The sequence below is a fragment of the Emydura macquarii genome, unplaced genomic scaffold (assembly GCF_026122565.2).
Source record: "Emydura macquarii macquarii isolate MOO-44397 ecotype Brisbane River unplaced genomic scaffold, CSIRO-AGI_Emac_v2 contig_2768, whole genome shotgun sequence".
Classification (NCBI taxonomy): domain Eukaryota; kingdom Metazoa; phylum Chordata; order Testudines; family Chelidae; genus Emydura; species Emydura macquarii.
The window spans coordinates 24,036,439-24,050,080 of NW_027132905.1; the positions used below are offsets into that span (position 1 = coordinate 24,036,439).

At 44.2% G+C, this 13,642-nt stretch overlaps 1 protein-coding gene across 2 annotated transcripts in view; it reads right to left on the reverse strand.

The window, feature by feature from the left end:
* Positions 1-13,642, reverse strand: part of SLIT3 (slit guidance ligand 3) — a 676,405-nt gene that overhangs the window by 23,354 nt on the left and 639,409 nt on the right. For both annotated transcript variants that reach the window (XM_067566650.1, XM_067566651.1), the window contains exons 30-31: positions 9,710-9,847; positions 819-1,059 (exon numbers count right to left, since the gene is read on the reverse strand). In XM_067566650.1, coding sequence (XP_067422751.1) covers positions 819-1,059; positions 9,710-9,847 — 379 coding nt within the window. The remainder of the gene's footprint in view (positions 1-818; positions 1,060-9,709; positions 9,848-13,642) is intronic.

The window sequence follows — 13,642 nt, forward strand, 5'->3', positions numbered from 1 at the left end:
TATGGAAGAGATATATTATGTCACAGATTAATTTTGTGCTTCTCTTTTCTCTTCATTATAAAATATTAAAAAGAGGCAGATTTTCCCTCTGTTACCCTGGGCCAATGGAAAAATAATTACAATTCAAGTGACATAGGCATATTTTAAAATTGTATTTGTACATTAAAATGACTTCCAAATGACATGGTTCTAGTATTGGATTTAGTGGCTCCAATCCAAAGCATCTGTGATCCAGAAAATACAAACAAATACTGCAGGAGAAGCATGGTAACCATTATGTTTATTTTCCAGTCTTCTAAAATACATAACACAAAGCAAATTGATGTGATCTAAATAGACATTTAATCAAAACCTACACACTTTTGTCTAAGTGAACATGTACAGTAATACTTGAGCAGTCTGATTTCTGGAAAAGCCATTTAAAGCAGCATCTTTTTACAATGCTGTGCCCTAATATTAAGTATTCACTTATGAAGGATGAAAGGGTACCCGTAAATTAGCAGCCAGAGAGGGAAATTTGCAGATACCACATCTCTTTTTAAACTGCTGATACCACCTTGTTATGCACGTCTCAAGAGGTGACAGGGTGGAGAGGCAAACAAGGGATAGGTCAAACAAGGGACAGGAATATCTCAGTTTCTTCATAATGTGATAGCACCGTTGCAGAGCAGCCACTGTCATCAACCCAACACAGCTGTCTGTCACTCTGGGGGTGTCAATAAATGTCAACTGCCTCTAGGATGAAAAGCACTGCAAAGATATCTCTTGGAAGGACACTGGACTGACAGATGAGCCATTACCTTTTCTGTGCAACGTACCTGGAGGGAGATGTTTGCCTGAGGACGGATTTTGGCCGACGGCAGCTCAACATAGGAATCCTTCCCAACAAAATTGACGGTAATGAGTTTCTCGCACTTTTGGCCAGCAAAGCCAGCCAGGCAGCGGCAGACTGGTTCGTGGTGCACTACAATGCACTGAGCCCCATTCTGGCATTCATAGTGGTCACAAGGGCTGGTCTGCAGCAGAACCATTGGTGGAGGATTTTCACAGAAGAGTCCGCTTTAAATGGGGGAAAAAGCGACTGTAATTATCAGACCCTTTAGCACTCTGGAAGCATTTTCAGGATCTGAGATTCAAACACCACATTGCATTGTGACTCCCCAAGGCTAACAAACCATATGACATGGTGATCTGAGCTGCTCATAGGTATTTGGAGGAGGCCACTTCAAATAACATGCATGAAAATAGGGTATCATTAAGCATGGGACTGAGCCAAAACTCCAGATCAGACTCTCACCCTCCCCTACGCACACGCACGAAACATTTCAGAAGATTCAGACTTTGCAGCTTGTGTTCATCTCTGTTTTTACAGCAGCCGCCACGTGGCCAAAAACCCTGCTTTTAAATGTTTTAAAGGGTCTCCTTGTCTGCCTCACCGTATGGGTACGTCTTCCCGGCAATGCGAGGTGTGACTGTAGCATGGGTAGACATTTCCACAGTGGTATGGCTGAAAATAGCATTAGAGGCTTTGGTGACGGTTTCTGCATGCACAGGCTGTACAAGCATGGTGGGGACCTGCGGGATGTACCTACGCTGCTAGCCCAGTGCTGAAGCCTGTACTGCCATGTCTATGGTGCTATTTTCAGCTGCGCTAGTGTGGGTGGAGCTTCCATGGCTGTGCCTACCCAAGCTGCAGTCACACCTCAGATGGCCATGTAGACATAGTCTACATGTATATATGTAGTCAAAAAAAAAAAGTGTGCTCTCTAGTGGGCAGTTTCCCAGTGATGCTGCTTCTAGCAGCCACAGGAATGTCAGATCCCTCTTACGTGAGATTCTGGTTATGTTAAAGGACCGACAAAGTTCTGAGGAAAGTAAGGTCTGCAATAGGTAGAGATGTCTGAAAACAGGAATGCCATATCTGAGCACTCATGAAAGCAGAGGTGGAGAGAGGAATATTCAGATCCAGATCCATATTTTGTATCTGACTTTTATCTGTCTAATAGGTTGAGCCAAAACTAGGTATACAAACATCTGAACTTTGGATCTGATCTATTCTTTGAAGCTTGGGCCCACATCTACAACAGTAGCTATGGTTCAATTTCCTGTGATTTCATTGTGCCTGGAATTTGTTCCAAACTATTTGCTTTCAACAACAAGCTGGGACGATGACACTTCTCTGAAACATCAAAAACACAGTGTGTGTGTGTGTGTGGGGGGAGGGGGAGGGGAAGGGGGAGAAGTAAGGCGGGTGGAGGGGAGTGTGAAGAACTGCAGTGATCTTTCAGTGTGATGCTACTTGACAAACTAAACAGTAAAAAGCAGATTGAAAATCCCTGCCCACTATGCTCATGCAATCCATGAGTGCTGCTAGGTTGCTACATTTGGCAGACAGTTTGTTAATCCCACAGAGATGCTCAAGCAGAAAAGCCCATCAATGCACCTGCTGTATGCCCTGAAGTTCCTAATCACAGTAGCTTCCAAAGCCAACAAAACCTTTGTGCTCATGAATATAGCATAAAGTTCTGTGATCATTTGGAACCAATGGAGCTTGTGAATAACAAATGAAATGATGAAAAATCTTTGCTCAGTGCACAGAGAATGCAAACAGAGATTTGCTGTTATGCATGCCCAGTGCTCAGAAATGCTTCATGTTCCAACCATGTAGTGCATTGGCCGTTAGCAAATAGGACAGCTGTTAAGTATTCAATAGGAACTCCAGCTTAGCTGTGGACTTACTTTTGTTGAGACAGAAGTTAGTAAAGAAACTTGGGTTATGGCATTCTCTACTCTTCACTGCTGATTTCATCATGGATAATTTATCAGAGAAAGGAAATAGTTTAACATCTCATTCAACAGGTGGCATGAGTGCAAAACACTCTAATATTTCACTGCAGCGTTAGCACGGTGTTGCACTTAAATCTAGTGATCTTTCAGTAGACAACCAACTGGACCATCTTGGTGCCACATAATAGAGGTATTCATATCCCAGGAAATGTGGATGGGTCAAATTCTATGGTCTATCAAAGATGATGACGTTATACCATATTTGAGAGCAGAATTTGGCCCAGTCTTTTATAAGCAAAAGACTAAGTAAAGTACAAGTGTTAATAACATTTTGGTTTCTTCTCTTGAACCTGCTTCCACAGAACTCCTGCTTCCACAGCCAACACCAGGGTGTCCCTGGTTTGTGGGACCTACAGATGCAAGAAGGAACCTCCGCTTTCCTTTTTCTTTCTTACAGTTAGTTTCTGGTCCTTTTCCTTGGGCAGATAACCTTGAAAGAACAAGCCAATGGCTAAATGCTGAAAGGAGCAAGCAGCTAGGCTCTACCTGCTTCAGGAGGCAGCCAGCGGGGCCTAATGATCTCCCCCTCCCTATCCACACACACTGTTTATACAAATGGAGTATGCTAAGTTTGTGTTGTACTGCAATAACCTTCTCACTAACTCTCCCCCAAATCCACAGCCTGGCCCTGCACATGATAGCGTCATCACTGCACACAGGAATCTATTATATAGACTGCAAAGTGGGAGTGGGGAAAGAGGTGGCAAAATACTGTTCAACAGGCTTGGCCTCCAGTGCTCAGGCCACCTCTGCCTACTTTACAACGTGTATCACACCCAGGGATTGCTCTGGTCCAAGGCCAGCATTACACAAAGTCAAAATATACTAATGTGGATAAACACTCTTTCGTCCTTGTCAGCCACCATCATCTCTTCCGTGTTTTCCAGGATAAACTGCATTTCAACACTTTTCTTACTGTATTACCAAATACTTCCCTCATCTGCCACAGAAACCCAGCCGCGCTACACAGCCGGACTCCACATGTGCACAGCAGTGCTGCTTCAGAGCAAATTGTCTTAAGGAACAATGCAGAGGAGAGCAATAGTTGATTAAGAATCTGTTCCTTTCCCATTCTTTGAGCTGATGCATCACGCATTGAGGGTGTCACAGTGATGGGATTTAGCATAGGCTATGGGGAATATTTCTCTTGGAGAAATCAAGAATTCTCTTGTCAATCTACCCAGACAGCATGGTTTTGCAGAGGGACTAGCCAACCTATTCATATGTTTTCCCATTTAAACAAAAAAGTTTTCTCAAACCTGTAGTCTAGGAGGCAGCACCACCAGGCAAACATAAGCCACCACTTATTTATATACTGAGCATGACGCTATCATTGTGTTCAAGTCATCACTGGAAACGAAGAAGGCCAGTTAGAATTTTCTGAAGTGGGGAGTTCTTCACGGATAAATACAAGGTCGATATTACCTCACCCACCTTGTCTCTCTAATATCCTGAGATCAACACGGCTATACAGACACTGCATACAACAATGGAAGATTGGTTGGTGAATGCTTTACCAGGGGAACTGGAAGTGAGCCTCTAACTGTGGCCAAGTCAGTGGGAAGCTACTTCTGCTGACCTAGTGTCAGCTAAAATGGACTCTTTAAATATCGTAGGCTGTCCCACACATTAATGGTAGAAGGTAGCACTAGTATCCCAACCCTTAATCCTTGTCTAGCCTAGTGCCAGGTGTTCTGTTTTGTCTGAGACAAATAATTCAAGTAGAACACCAAGCCTGTACATTTTCATGTGAATTTAACAAAATCACCCAGCCCATGCTAACCTCACTAACAAAGAGGGAGTGTTACAGGAAGCTCTTTTGCCTCTTGCTGGTGTCACTCTCAAAGATTTCTAAAGAACTCTAATGACCAAATCACCACATGGATCACTGGGTAATTTACTCCCTCAATCACATCCCATTTATTGGCTGGCTCAGTCAGATGTAGCCATTCAACTAGTCGTGTCAAAAAGTTACTCTACCCACAAGTGTTTGTCAAGGGTTTTGTATTCCCAATGATCAGAAGTCAAAGTCTGGCCCTGCTTTTCCGAGCCGCCCGAGTCCACAGGGCAGGATTCTCCAGGGCTGCACAATCCTCATTTATTTGAATAATCACTGTTGAGTTTCCTGCAGCAAAATATCACTAGGGGAAGCTCTGAAATACCCACACAATGGAGAAACAAAACATGTTTTATGTAAAGCTCAGTGGTGTTAATATATATTTACCCTATCAAGCAACATTTATCAGAATGAAACTGCTGTTCCATGGATAGCTAAAGGGAACATTTGATAAGTCAGACTTTGCCCAATAGGGTTTCATGAATTGTAGAAACAGCGTCCGTCCATGGAGTAAACAAATTACACTTTGGACAGCAGACACACAGAAAACGTTTCAGGAAGAAAAGCATATCAAGTATTTAAAAGCACACATAAGCTGTCTCACAGTGCTGCATATAGAGCAACTATAAATTAGCAATTAACAGCTCATGCCATAATGAAATGACGAGTGTGAATCCATACTACTATCCTTTGCTGGATGGAAACAGAGGTGCTTAACTCTGCAGCTGAGGCCCTAGACTGCTAATAGCGATTGTCCCTTGGTCAAGTGTGTTTCCTCAGCAGAGGAATATGGGTTTTAACCCCACTGTTACTGTGCCATTCCATGTGACCATGATGAACAGAACAATCAGAACCATAAAGCTGCTAGGGGACCAGGCATATATTACAGTAGTTTAGACGTAACTACTGGGAGGTTACTCTGTACACTCACTGAGATGCTTCCTGATATTTAGCCAAAAATTTCTGTGCTCAGTTTCATCTCACACTTCCTTAGTTATCTTTCCTAGGCCATCCCAAACCTTCTCTCCCTCGGACACCCTTCAAACATTTGCAAAGTTGTCCTATCTCCTTAGTAGTCTGATGCCTGAGGCATATATCACTGCACATCTTGCAAATGCACAGGAGGTGATTTTACATGCCTGCACATCACAGATCTGAACTCTGTCCTTCAACATGTTTGCAATTACCATCATAACCAAAAAAGTCAGAATCCCCTTCAGAGCTGTGTGCTTTGAAACTACAAAAGGCCAGAGGCATAAAAAGAATAATGAGTTTTTGTTAGCAGAATTTTAATGCTCAGTTTGAAAAAGACCAGATACTGTACAGCATGGGTGGTGAGAGCGGACTAACTCCAGGAGTTCAAGGCAAATTCAGTCTCCACAGCCTATTCAGCCCATAAGCATCTTCAGAGACTACTAGAACGTGAGTCAGTCAGTGATCATTGTGACAGTGATAAGGTGGTGTGGATATCACTAGGGTCTGGACTGAAACCACCAAACTCATGTCACACAAGTTGGCAGTAAGGCACGACTCTACATTTCAAGGTAATTTATAAGGACGATATGAAAAATATCAGAAGCTGATTTCTAAAACAGGCCTTCCTTACAGTGATTTATTCACTGTACAGAATCGTATATGAATTTAGACTCAAAGCTTGAGGGAGGTTCTGTAGTCAGGGGCAATGGACTGAGGAGCAGGAGATTTGGGTTCTATAATCCTGGCTCCACCATTAATTTGCACTGGGACCACGTGGAATTCCCATTAGCTCTCTGTGTCATTTCCTCCTCTGTAAAATGAGGATACTGCTGCCTACTCACTTCTTCCTCTGGCTGAAAAGTGCTGCATAAGGCCTGATCATTACCGCTGTGCAGAGAAAGGTGATGCCATTTCATAGTGGCTTTTGATATTTGGAAATTTGGTTTCATTCCGATTTGGAACAACTGCCAACATTTTGAAATTCTCCATAAAAGGGAAGGAAGCCCTAGCTCTGGGACAGTCTGCATAGAGAGCTGTTCCAAAGCTCAAACCCAGCCACTCTGGGGCCCGTAGCTCAGGGGCAGTTCACCTGGTGAGCTGTGGAAGACCTGGGATCCTGGAAGCCTCCCTTTGTGGCAGACCACCAGGTGAGATGTGGAGGAATCTGGCTGCTTAGGAGCTGGGCTTTCCAGGCTCATGGGCTGCCAAACAGCTGGAAGCCTGAAATCCAGGCTGCCAAGGAGCTGGGCAGGTGAGCGTGTAGGAAACCAAACATATTTACATCAAGACCCTGCCCGGGTTCTATTGCAACTGGGTGAAAATTGAAGTATCTCCATGAAACATTTAGTTTTTGACTAATCTACATACTGATGGAAAAATGTTCTGGCAGAGAATTTCGAACCAACTCTATTCAGTATATGATATTTAGAGTGATTTCTTGAAGACGCACTCTCAAATGCTTGTTAGTGACTCCTTATTGAGCACCAATTGAGGAACATTCCTTAAAACACAGAACAGATCACCACTCTAGCTGGATTCTCCTAAAGGTATTACCATCTCATAGCTGGCTTGAGCTGGATTTGAATAGGCACCGTAGCATTGCATGAGTCTGCAATCCAAATTCTTGAATATTCTACCAAATAGCAATGCTATTTAGTGATTACAATTCTACCAAAGAAAATTTCTATCTCGTACCCTCTCCAGTCCAAGTACTGATATGGTCACCAGGGGATTTAAGTAGGGAATCGAACATGATGGAAAAGGTTTGCCTAAGGAATTCAGGGATTTCTGTTATCTTTTTAAGATTTGGTCCTTTGAAATTGCATGCTTACATCACTGTAAATATTAATGTCAGTTCGATAGGAGACTGACATTTGCGATAAAAATACTTGAGGAAAAATAAAGAATACGGATGAAATAGGAGAATAAAATGCCATGCACAGAATAGGGCTTATAAATGCTCATGCATTTTTTATTTTGTCCAGGCTGATCTTTTCAGGTACCCCTCTCTCTCACTCTCTCATTGTTTGTTTCAAATACAGAAAAGATTCAGTTGGAAGGAAGCCAGCATCTAACCTCAGGCAATGATTAGTGCATCTGTTTGGAGAAGCACTCCTATCTTTGACAGACAGCAAGTTCCCTGGAAGTCTGATATATTGGCAGCTGTCAGAGTTGGAGACTTGAAATGTACAGGCTGAGTTGTGTGGAGTTTGTCCACTAACAGACACACAACATTCAGACCCCTATCTTTTTAGGGCTAGATATGCTGTGTGTGAGTGTGTATATATATCTCAAATGAAAAAGCTAGGTCTCCACTAGATCTATCATCCCATTTGTTTCTCTGATGGAACTCGCACGTAATCTAGTAGGGGGTGCACAGGACATGGAGCCAGTATCTCATGCAGTCTCATTACAGCTGTGTGTGACTGAAGAGTCATTTCTGCAAACTTGTGGAGTTTTGCAAATAGCTTATTTGGTAACAAAACACAGAAAATTGTAAAACTCTGCTCATCATTGATCCTATTTGATCCTATTTGCACAGGAAAAATTTACAGAATCTAACAGAACTGAGTGAAAGCCCTGTCATTTTCTTTTCCATTGTAAGTATGTCACCAACCTGCTCTGTGTATGTCAGCAAGCACAAGTGTTTTATATGTGGGTATTAAACCACACACAGATATAATAGAAAAGTTACATGGAGTTGTTCTTAAAGTATGCACACTAATCATCCAAGTGACAACTTCATTCTCCTCTTTCCCTGCCTTATAATGACTTTCTGTTGTCTCGACTTAATGTAGAGCCTGATCCTAAAAATACCCACTTCCTGGTGCAGTAATTACTAATGTGCACTGTTCCACTGATTTCAAATGGACAGCTCACAGTGTTAAGTGCTGTGCTGGGTACCAGGTGCCTGCAGGATTGACTCCTTAAATTGCAAACTCTTTGGGTAGGGAATAAGTCTTTATAGGGTATATGAAGAGCCATTCTATAGTGCTAGACATATGCACAGAATGTATATGCGCCTGATTCTGATCTCACTTACACCAGTGAGAATCAGGAGTCCATGGAGTTCCACAGACAATCAAGATGAGAATCAGGGCTTGTGTGTAGAGAAGAAATCACTCCTGGGTTAAAATTCTATATGACAAGCTTTCTCCTGATACGAATTTTGTGGCCAGTTTACAGAATCTTCTAAAATGGGAACGGAACAGAATGACTGGTGCCACTATAAGAGTCTTCAATTGTACTGAAAAGCCAAAGGTGTGTTTGTTTTTAATGAAGAATTAACCTCTGAAACAGGTCTTCAGTTTTCCCCTATTCATTGTGGTAAAGTACAGTGCTCCTCTCAGGTGTCTGCAGATTTCCAGCATAGTAAGAGTTTTTTTCTATCACCCCCTTGCCTAGAAAGGCTGGATAAAGTAGGAGGGCTATGCTCCTAGAGCAGTTAGAACAAGCGAGGACAGAAAATCTAGCTCTCTCACTGGACGTGTAAGCACAACCCTTTATCTGCTCTACTACACCACAGTGTGGAGAGCCACCCAACTCAGAGTGACATTTCATCATCAGGTACATTTCGTTCAGTCTCTGCTCCCTGCTTCTTCCCACATCATGGTGGCAGGTTGGGCTTGTTGTGATTCCCCTTAGCAGACATCACTGCTGTGCCTCTATCAGACACTGGGGTCATTGCAGAGTGATACAAAGCAGTCTCATCTGAGTGGGCAGCCCTTCCCCAGCTCTTCTTGTCACTGCTAGCCCAGCACTGAAACCTAGGTCTCTCACATATTAACAGAATGCTGGACAAAAGGTCGGGCCCTGAGATCTTTTCTATTTTCAAGTAAGGAGAGAACATTTGAGTATCTGGTTAAACCCTTAGCCCCAGCTCATCTGCAAGATTAAGGGCACTGAACCATCAGTTCACAGAGTAAGTGATGGATAAATACCATATCTAGAGGCTAGTCAGCTTTGAGTCCGAAAACAATTAAAGAAAGAGACTAGATATTATGGAGAGAGTACACATGCTCTGAATGATGAGCATAAATCTCTGCTTACCTGAAACCTTGGGGGCAGATACAGGTGTAGCCATTGACTGCATCAACGCACACAGCACCATGGCGACATTTATGGCCCACACAGTCATCATCATCAGTTTCACAGTGTTTGCCACTATAGCCAGGTAGGCACTCACATCTGAAACACAAGGAAGATTATCATCAGTAGGCTGTGTCCTTAGAAGAGCTAAACATCAGCTTTCAGAACTGCTTGAGTTTCTTTGACTGCTGGTGTTACGCATCTTAGGCGATCAAAGCAAGTACTATACTACATAATTTCTCTTTTTCAGGTCTGCTAAAGAGGGGCACTGCATGGTGAGGTACAAGCTTTCTTTTTATGTATAAGATAATTAAGTTCACTTTGCTCAGCTTATTAAAGTTTGACATGTTACTGACTCAGCGTTTAAAAGGACTGTAAACTCCATTTTAACAGCCTCTGCTCAGCTGTCTGAGTCATAGAATATTAGGGTTGGAAGGGACCTCAGGAGGTCATCTAGTTTAACCTCCTGCTCAAAGCAGGACCTACCCCAACTAAATCATCTCATCCACAGCTTTATCAAGCTGGGCCTTAAAGACCTGTAAGGATGGTAATTCCACCATCTCCCTAGGGAACCCGTTCCAGTGCTTCACAACCCTTCTAGTGAAAACATTTTTCCTAATATCCAATCTAGACCTCTCCTATTACACCTTGAGACCATTGCTCCTTGTTCTGTCATCTGCCACCACTGAGAACAGCCTACCTCCATCCTCCCTGGAACCCTCCTTCAGGCAGTTGAAGGCCGCTACCAACCCCCTCCCCCACCGACTCTTCTCTTCTGAAGACTAAACAAGCCTAGTTTCCTCAGCCTCTCCTCATAAGTCATGTGCTTCAGCCCCCTAATCATGTTTGTTGCCCTCCACTGGACTCTCTCCAATTTGTCCACATTCTTCCTGTAGTGGGGGGCCCAAAACTGGACACAACACTCCAAACGAGGCCTCATCAGTGCCGAATAGAGGGGAATAATCACTTCCCTCGATCTGTTGGCAATGCTTCTACTAATGCAGCCCAATATGCCATTGGCCTACTTGGCAATAAGAGCACACTGTAAACTCATATCCAGCTTCTTGTCCACTGTAACCCCCAGGCTCTTTTCTGCAGAGCTGTTGCCTAGCCAGTTGGTCCCCAGTCTGTAGCAGAGCATGGGATTCTTCCATCCTAAGTGCAGGACTCTGCATTTGTCCTTGTTGAACCTCCTCCAATTTGTCTAGGTCACTCTGTAACCTCTCCCTATCCTCCAGCTTATCTACAACCCCTCCATCTTAGTGTCAGCTGCAAACTTGCTGAGGGTGCAATCCATCCCATACTCCAGATCATTAGTGAAGATGTTAAACAGCGGCAGCAACAGCAGGGCTGCTGGGTGCAGAGGTGACATACAGGAGTGTCATTTTGGAAGACACTCTAGGAGATCCTGGCCAGAGGAGGCCAGACACATTGCAGAGGTAGTGCAGTCCATTCAAGAGTGGGAGAAGAGGATCCTGATCACATCTTTTCTATGATTTGAGCTTCATTCATAGCAGCCACAAGGGACAGAGAGGGCTTTATTCTTCAGATCAAGTAAATCATAAAACCCAATCATGTAAATGATTTTGAAAGGCAAAAACAAATTTAAAGGAGGTGACCATTAGTTTTTAGTCCACCAACTGTTTGCCTTTTCATTGGAGATACTCTATGGGAGCAGTAACAATTGAATATTTTCAAATTGGATCTCCTGTTGAAATACTGGTGCAATTCCACTTTCCTGCCACTAGGTGGCAACTCACTCCTAGGAAGAAATGACATGGGATGCACCCAAAACTGCAAGCATCGGCTTTTTTATTATTATTATTTTTTATTACAGTTGTTAAGTTTGTTGTGTTAAGTTTGTGTCAGCATTTCCATTATAAACCCTATTTTCAGAGGTTTATAACTTGACCATAAAAAATGTGCTCTAGGCTGAAATTTGGCATTCAAGGACTCTCAGGCCAGGAGCAGATCTTTTTGGAAAGTTGAACAGACTCTCTGAGCCTGTACACACTACATTTTAGTCTGGTTTGAAGGCATCTTAGTCCATAAACCACATTTCAATTCTCTCAGCTGGATTTTATTCCACTGCTGGAAAATAATAAGCATATCACTTAAACCAAAACAAAGGGGGAGCCCCAATTACCTCCCAATGTGCATGTGTATTTTACAACCCATAAGTCTGTAACCCCTGAATTCTGGATTTCCCCACTTGGAGTGGTTATGATAACAGCCTTCACACTCTGAAGGGCAAATGTAGCCTCCTTTCCTAGCTGAAAGGGCCCTTGGGCCGTGGAATGGATGCTGCTCCACTGGGCATGGGCAGTAAAGAGGATGGATAGAGATAGGCTCTGTATGGACGTGTATCCCGTGTGGTATAGAGCCCTGATCCACACAAACTCAGTGCGGAAGTGTTCAGGGGCAGGAAGGATTGAGGCATAGGAAAGCCAAGGGAGGTGGCACTGGAGGATCCACCACTATACAGATACCCCTGTCCTGTCGTCCTCTACCCCAGCGGCAGTTTGGAGGACCAAGAGCATTATAAGATGCTACTTCAGATATTAGGCTGAAGTCTCTGCAGAGACTTCCTGTGTGATGTAGGGTTGGCAGGTGCCTGGTTTTCGACAAGAAAGTCTGAAAAGGGGACCTGACAATGTCCAGTTAAATCTACTGACTGGATACCAAAAGTCTGGTTACTGCAGGCGGGGAAGTGCTGGGGCATCACTCAAACCAGCCCTTACTCAGCCAAGGCCACCTCCTACCTGCATCGGGTGGCTGCAGCTCCCAGTTCTTCAGGCGAGTCCCTCTCGACCCAGGTAGGGCGGGGGAAAAGGGAGAGCAGCATGCGATGGGAGGAGGAAGAAAGAGGAGTGAATGGGGGCGAGGCCTTGAAGGAAGTTGGGGCAAGGGTGGGGCCTTGGGGGGAAACGGCAGGGTGGGGCCTGAAGGGGGTAAAGAGGCTAGATGGGCCATCTTGAGGAGAAGCCAGGGAGTAACAAGGATTAATTAAAGAGGAAGCGCAGTTGGCCAGAAAGAAGGAGGCGTCTGGATAAAGCCCAGGATCTGAGAGTAGAAAGGGGGCTGCAGAGAGAGAGAGAGTTGGCAGTCACTCTCAGCATGAGGTGGCCAGGTAGGATGCAGCCCAAGTACAGCAGTAAAGTTCAGGGCTGTGCAGCCCCTGAATGCTTGTTGTAGGGTCCTTAGGCTGGAACCCAGTATAGCGGGTGGGCCTGGGTTCCCCTACCAACCAGTGGTCAGTGGCACTGTTAAGAGTGAAAGAGAAGACTGCCTGGACAACGGGTCCCAACATACTTTGAGAATGCAACCCCCGCAAGAAGGGGAAAATTCAGTGACTTGGCCAGAGGACCAAGCCACAAAGGGAAGCAGCAAAGTCCCGAGAGAGTGAGACCATGAGAATGACAGACTGCAACCGCAAGAAGGGACGGGCGTCGGCCTGGCAGACCTAGTCCCCAGACGTGGCAAGAAGGAGGCTCCAGCAGTGAGTGGAGCACCCTGTGACACCTGTGTATATGATTCTCTCTTTTTTCGGCATTTGTAAGTACTAATAACATTGGCTCTTACATGGCACTTTTCATCCATAGACATGGTTTGTAAAGCAGCCATCATCCGTAGTATCTAGACTTCTACAGCCATCTGTAACACACCTAGCACAGTGCTGTAGTTGGGTAAAATGACACATCAGTCTGAAACCCAAATAATCGCTTATCTGAGAAAGCAATATGAGTGACTGAAAAAGCAGCTAATAGAGCAAAATCTAATAACTTAGATTCTGCCTGGCTAAATCCATTTCTATGAAAAGGGGTCCCTGTGTGGCAGCCCTCAGGGGCCATAAAAGGGTCAGGGCATAGGGTGGCTGAAGCTCAAGGATCTGAT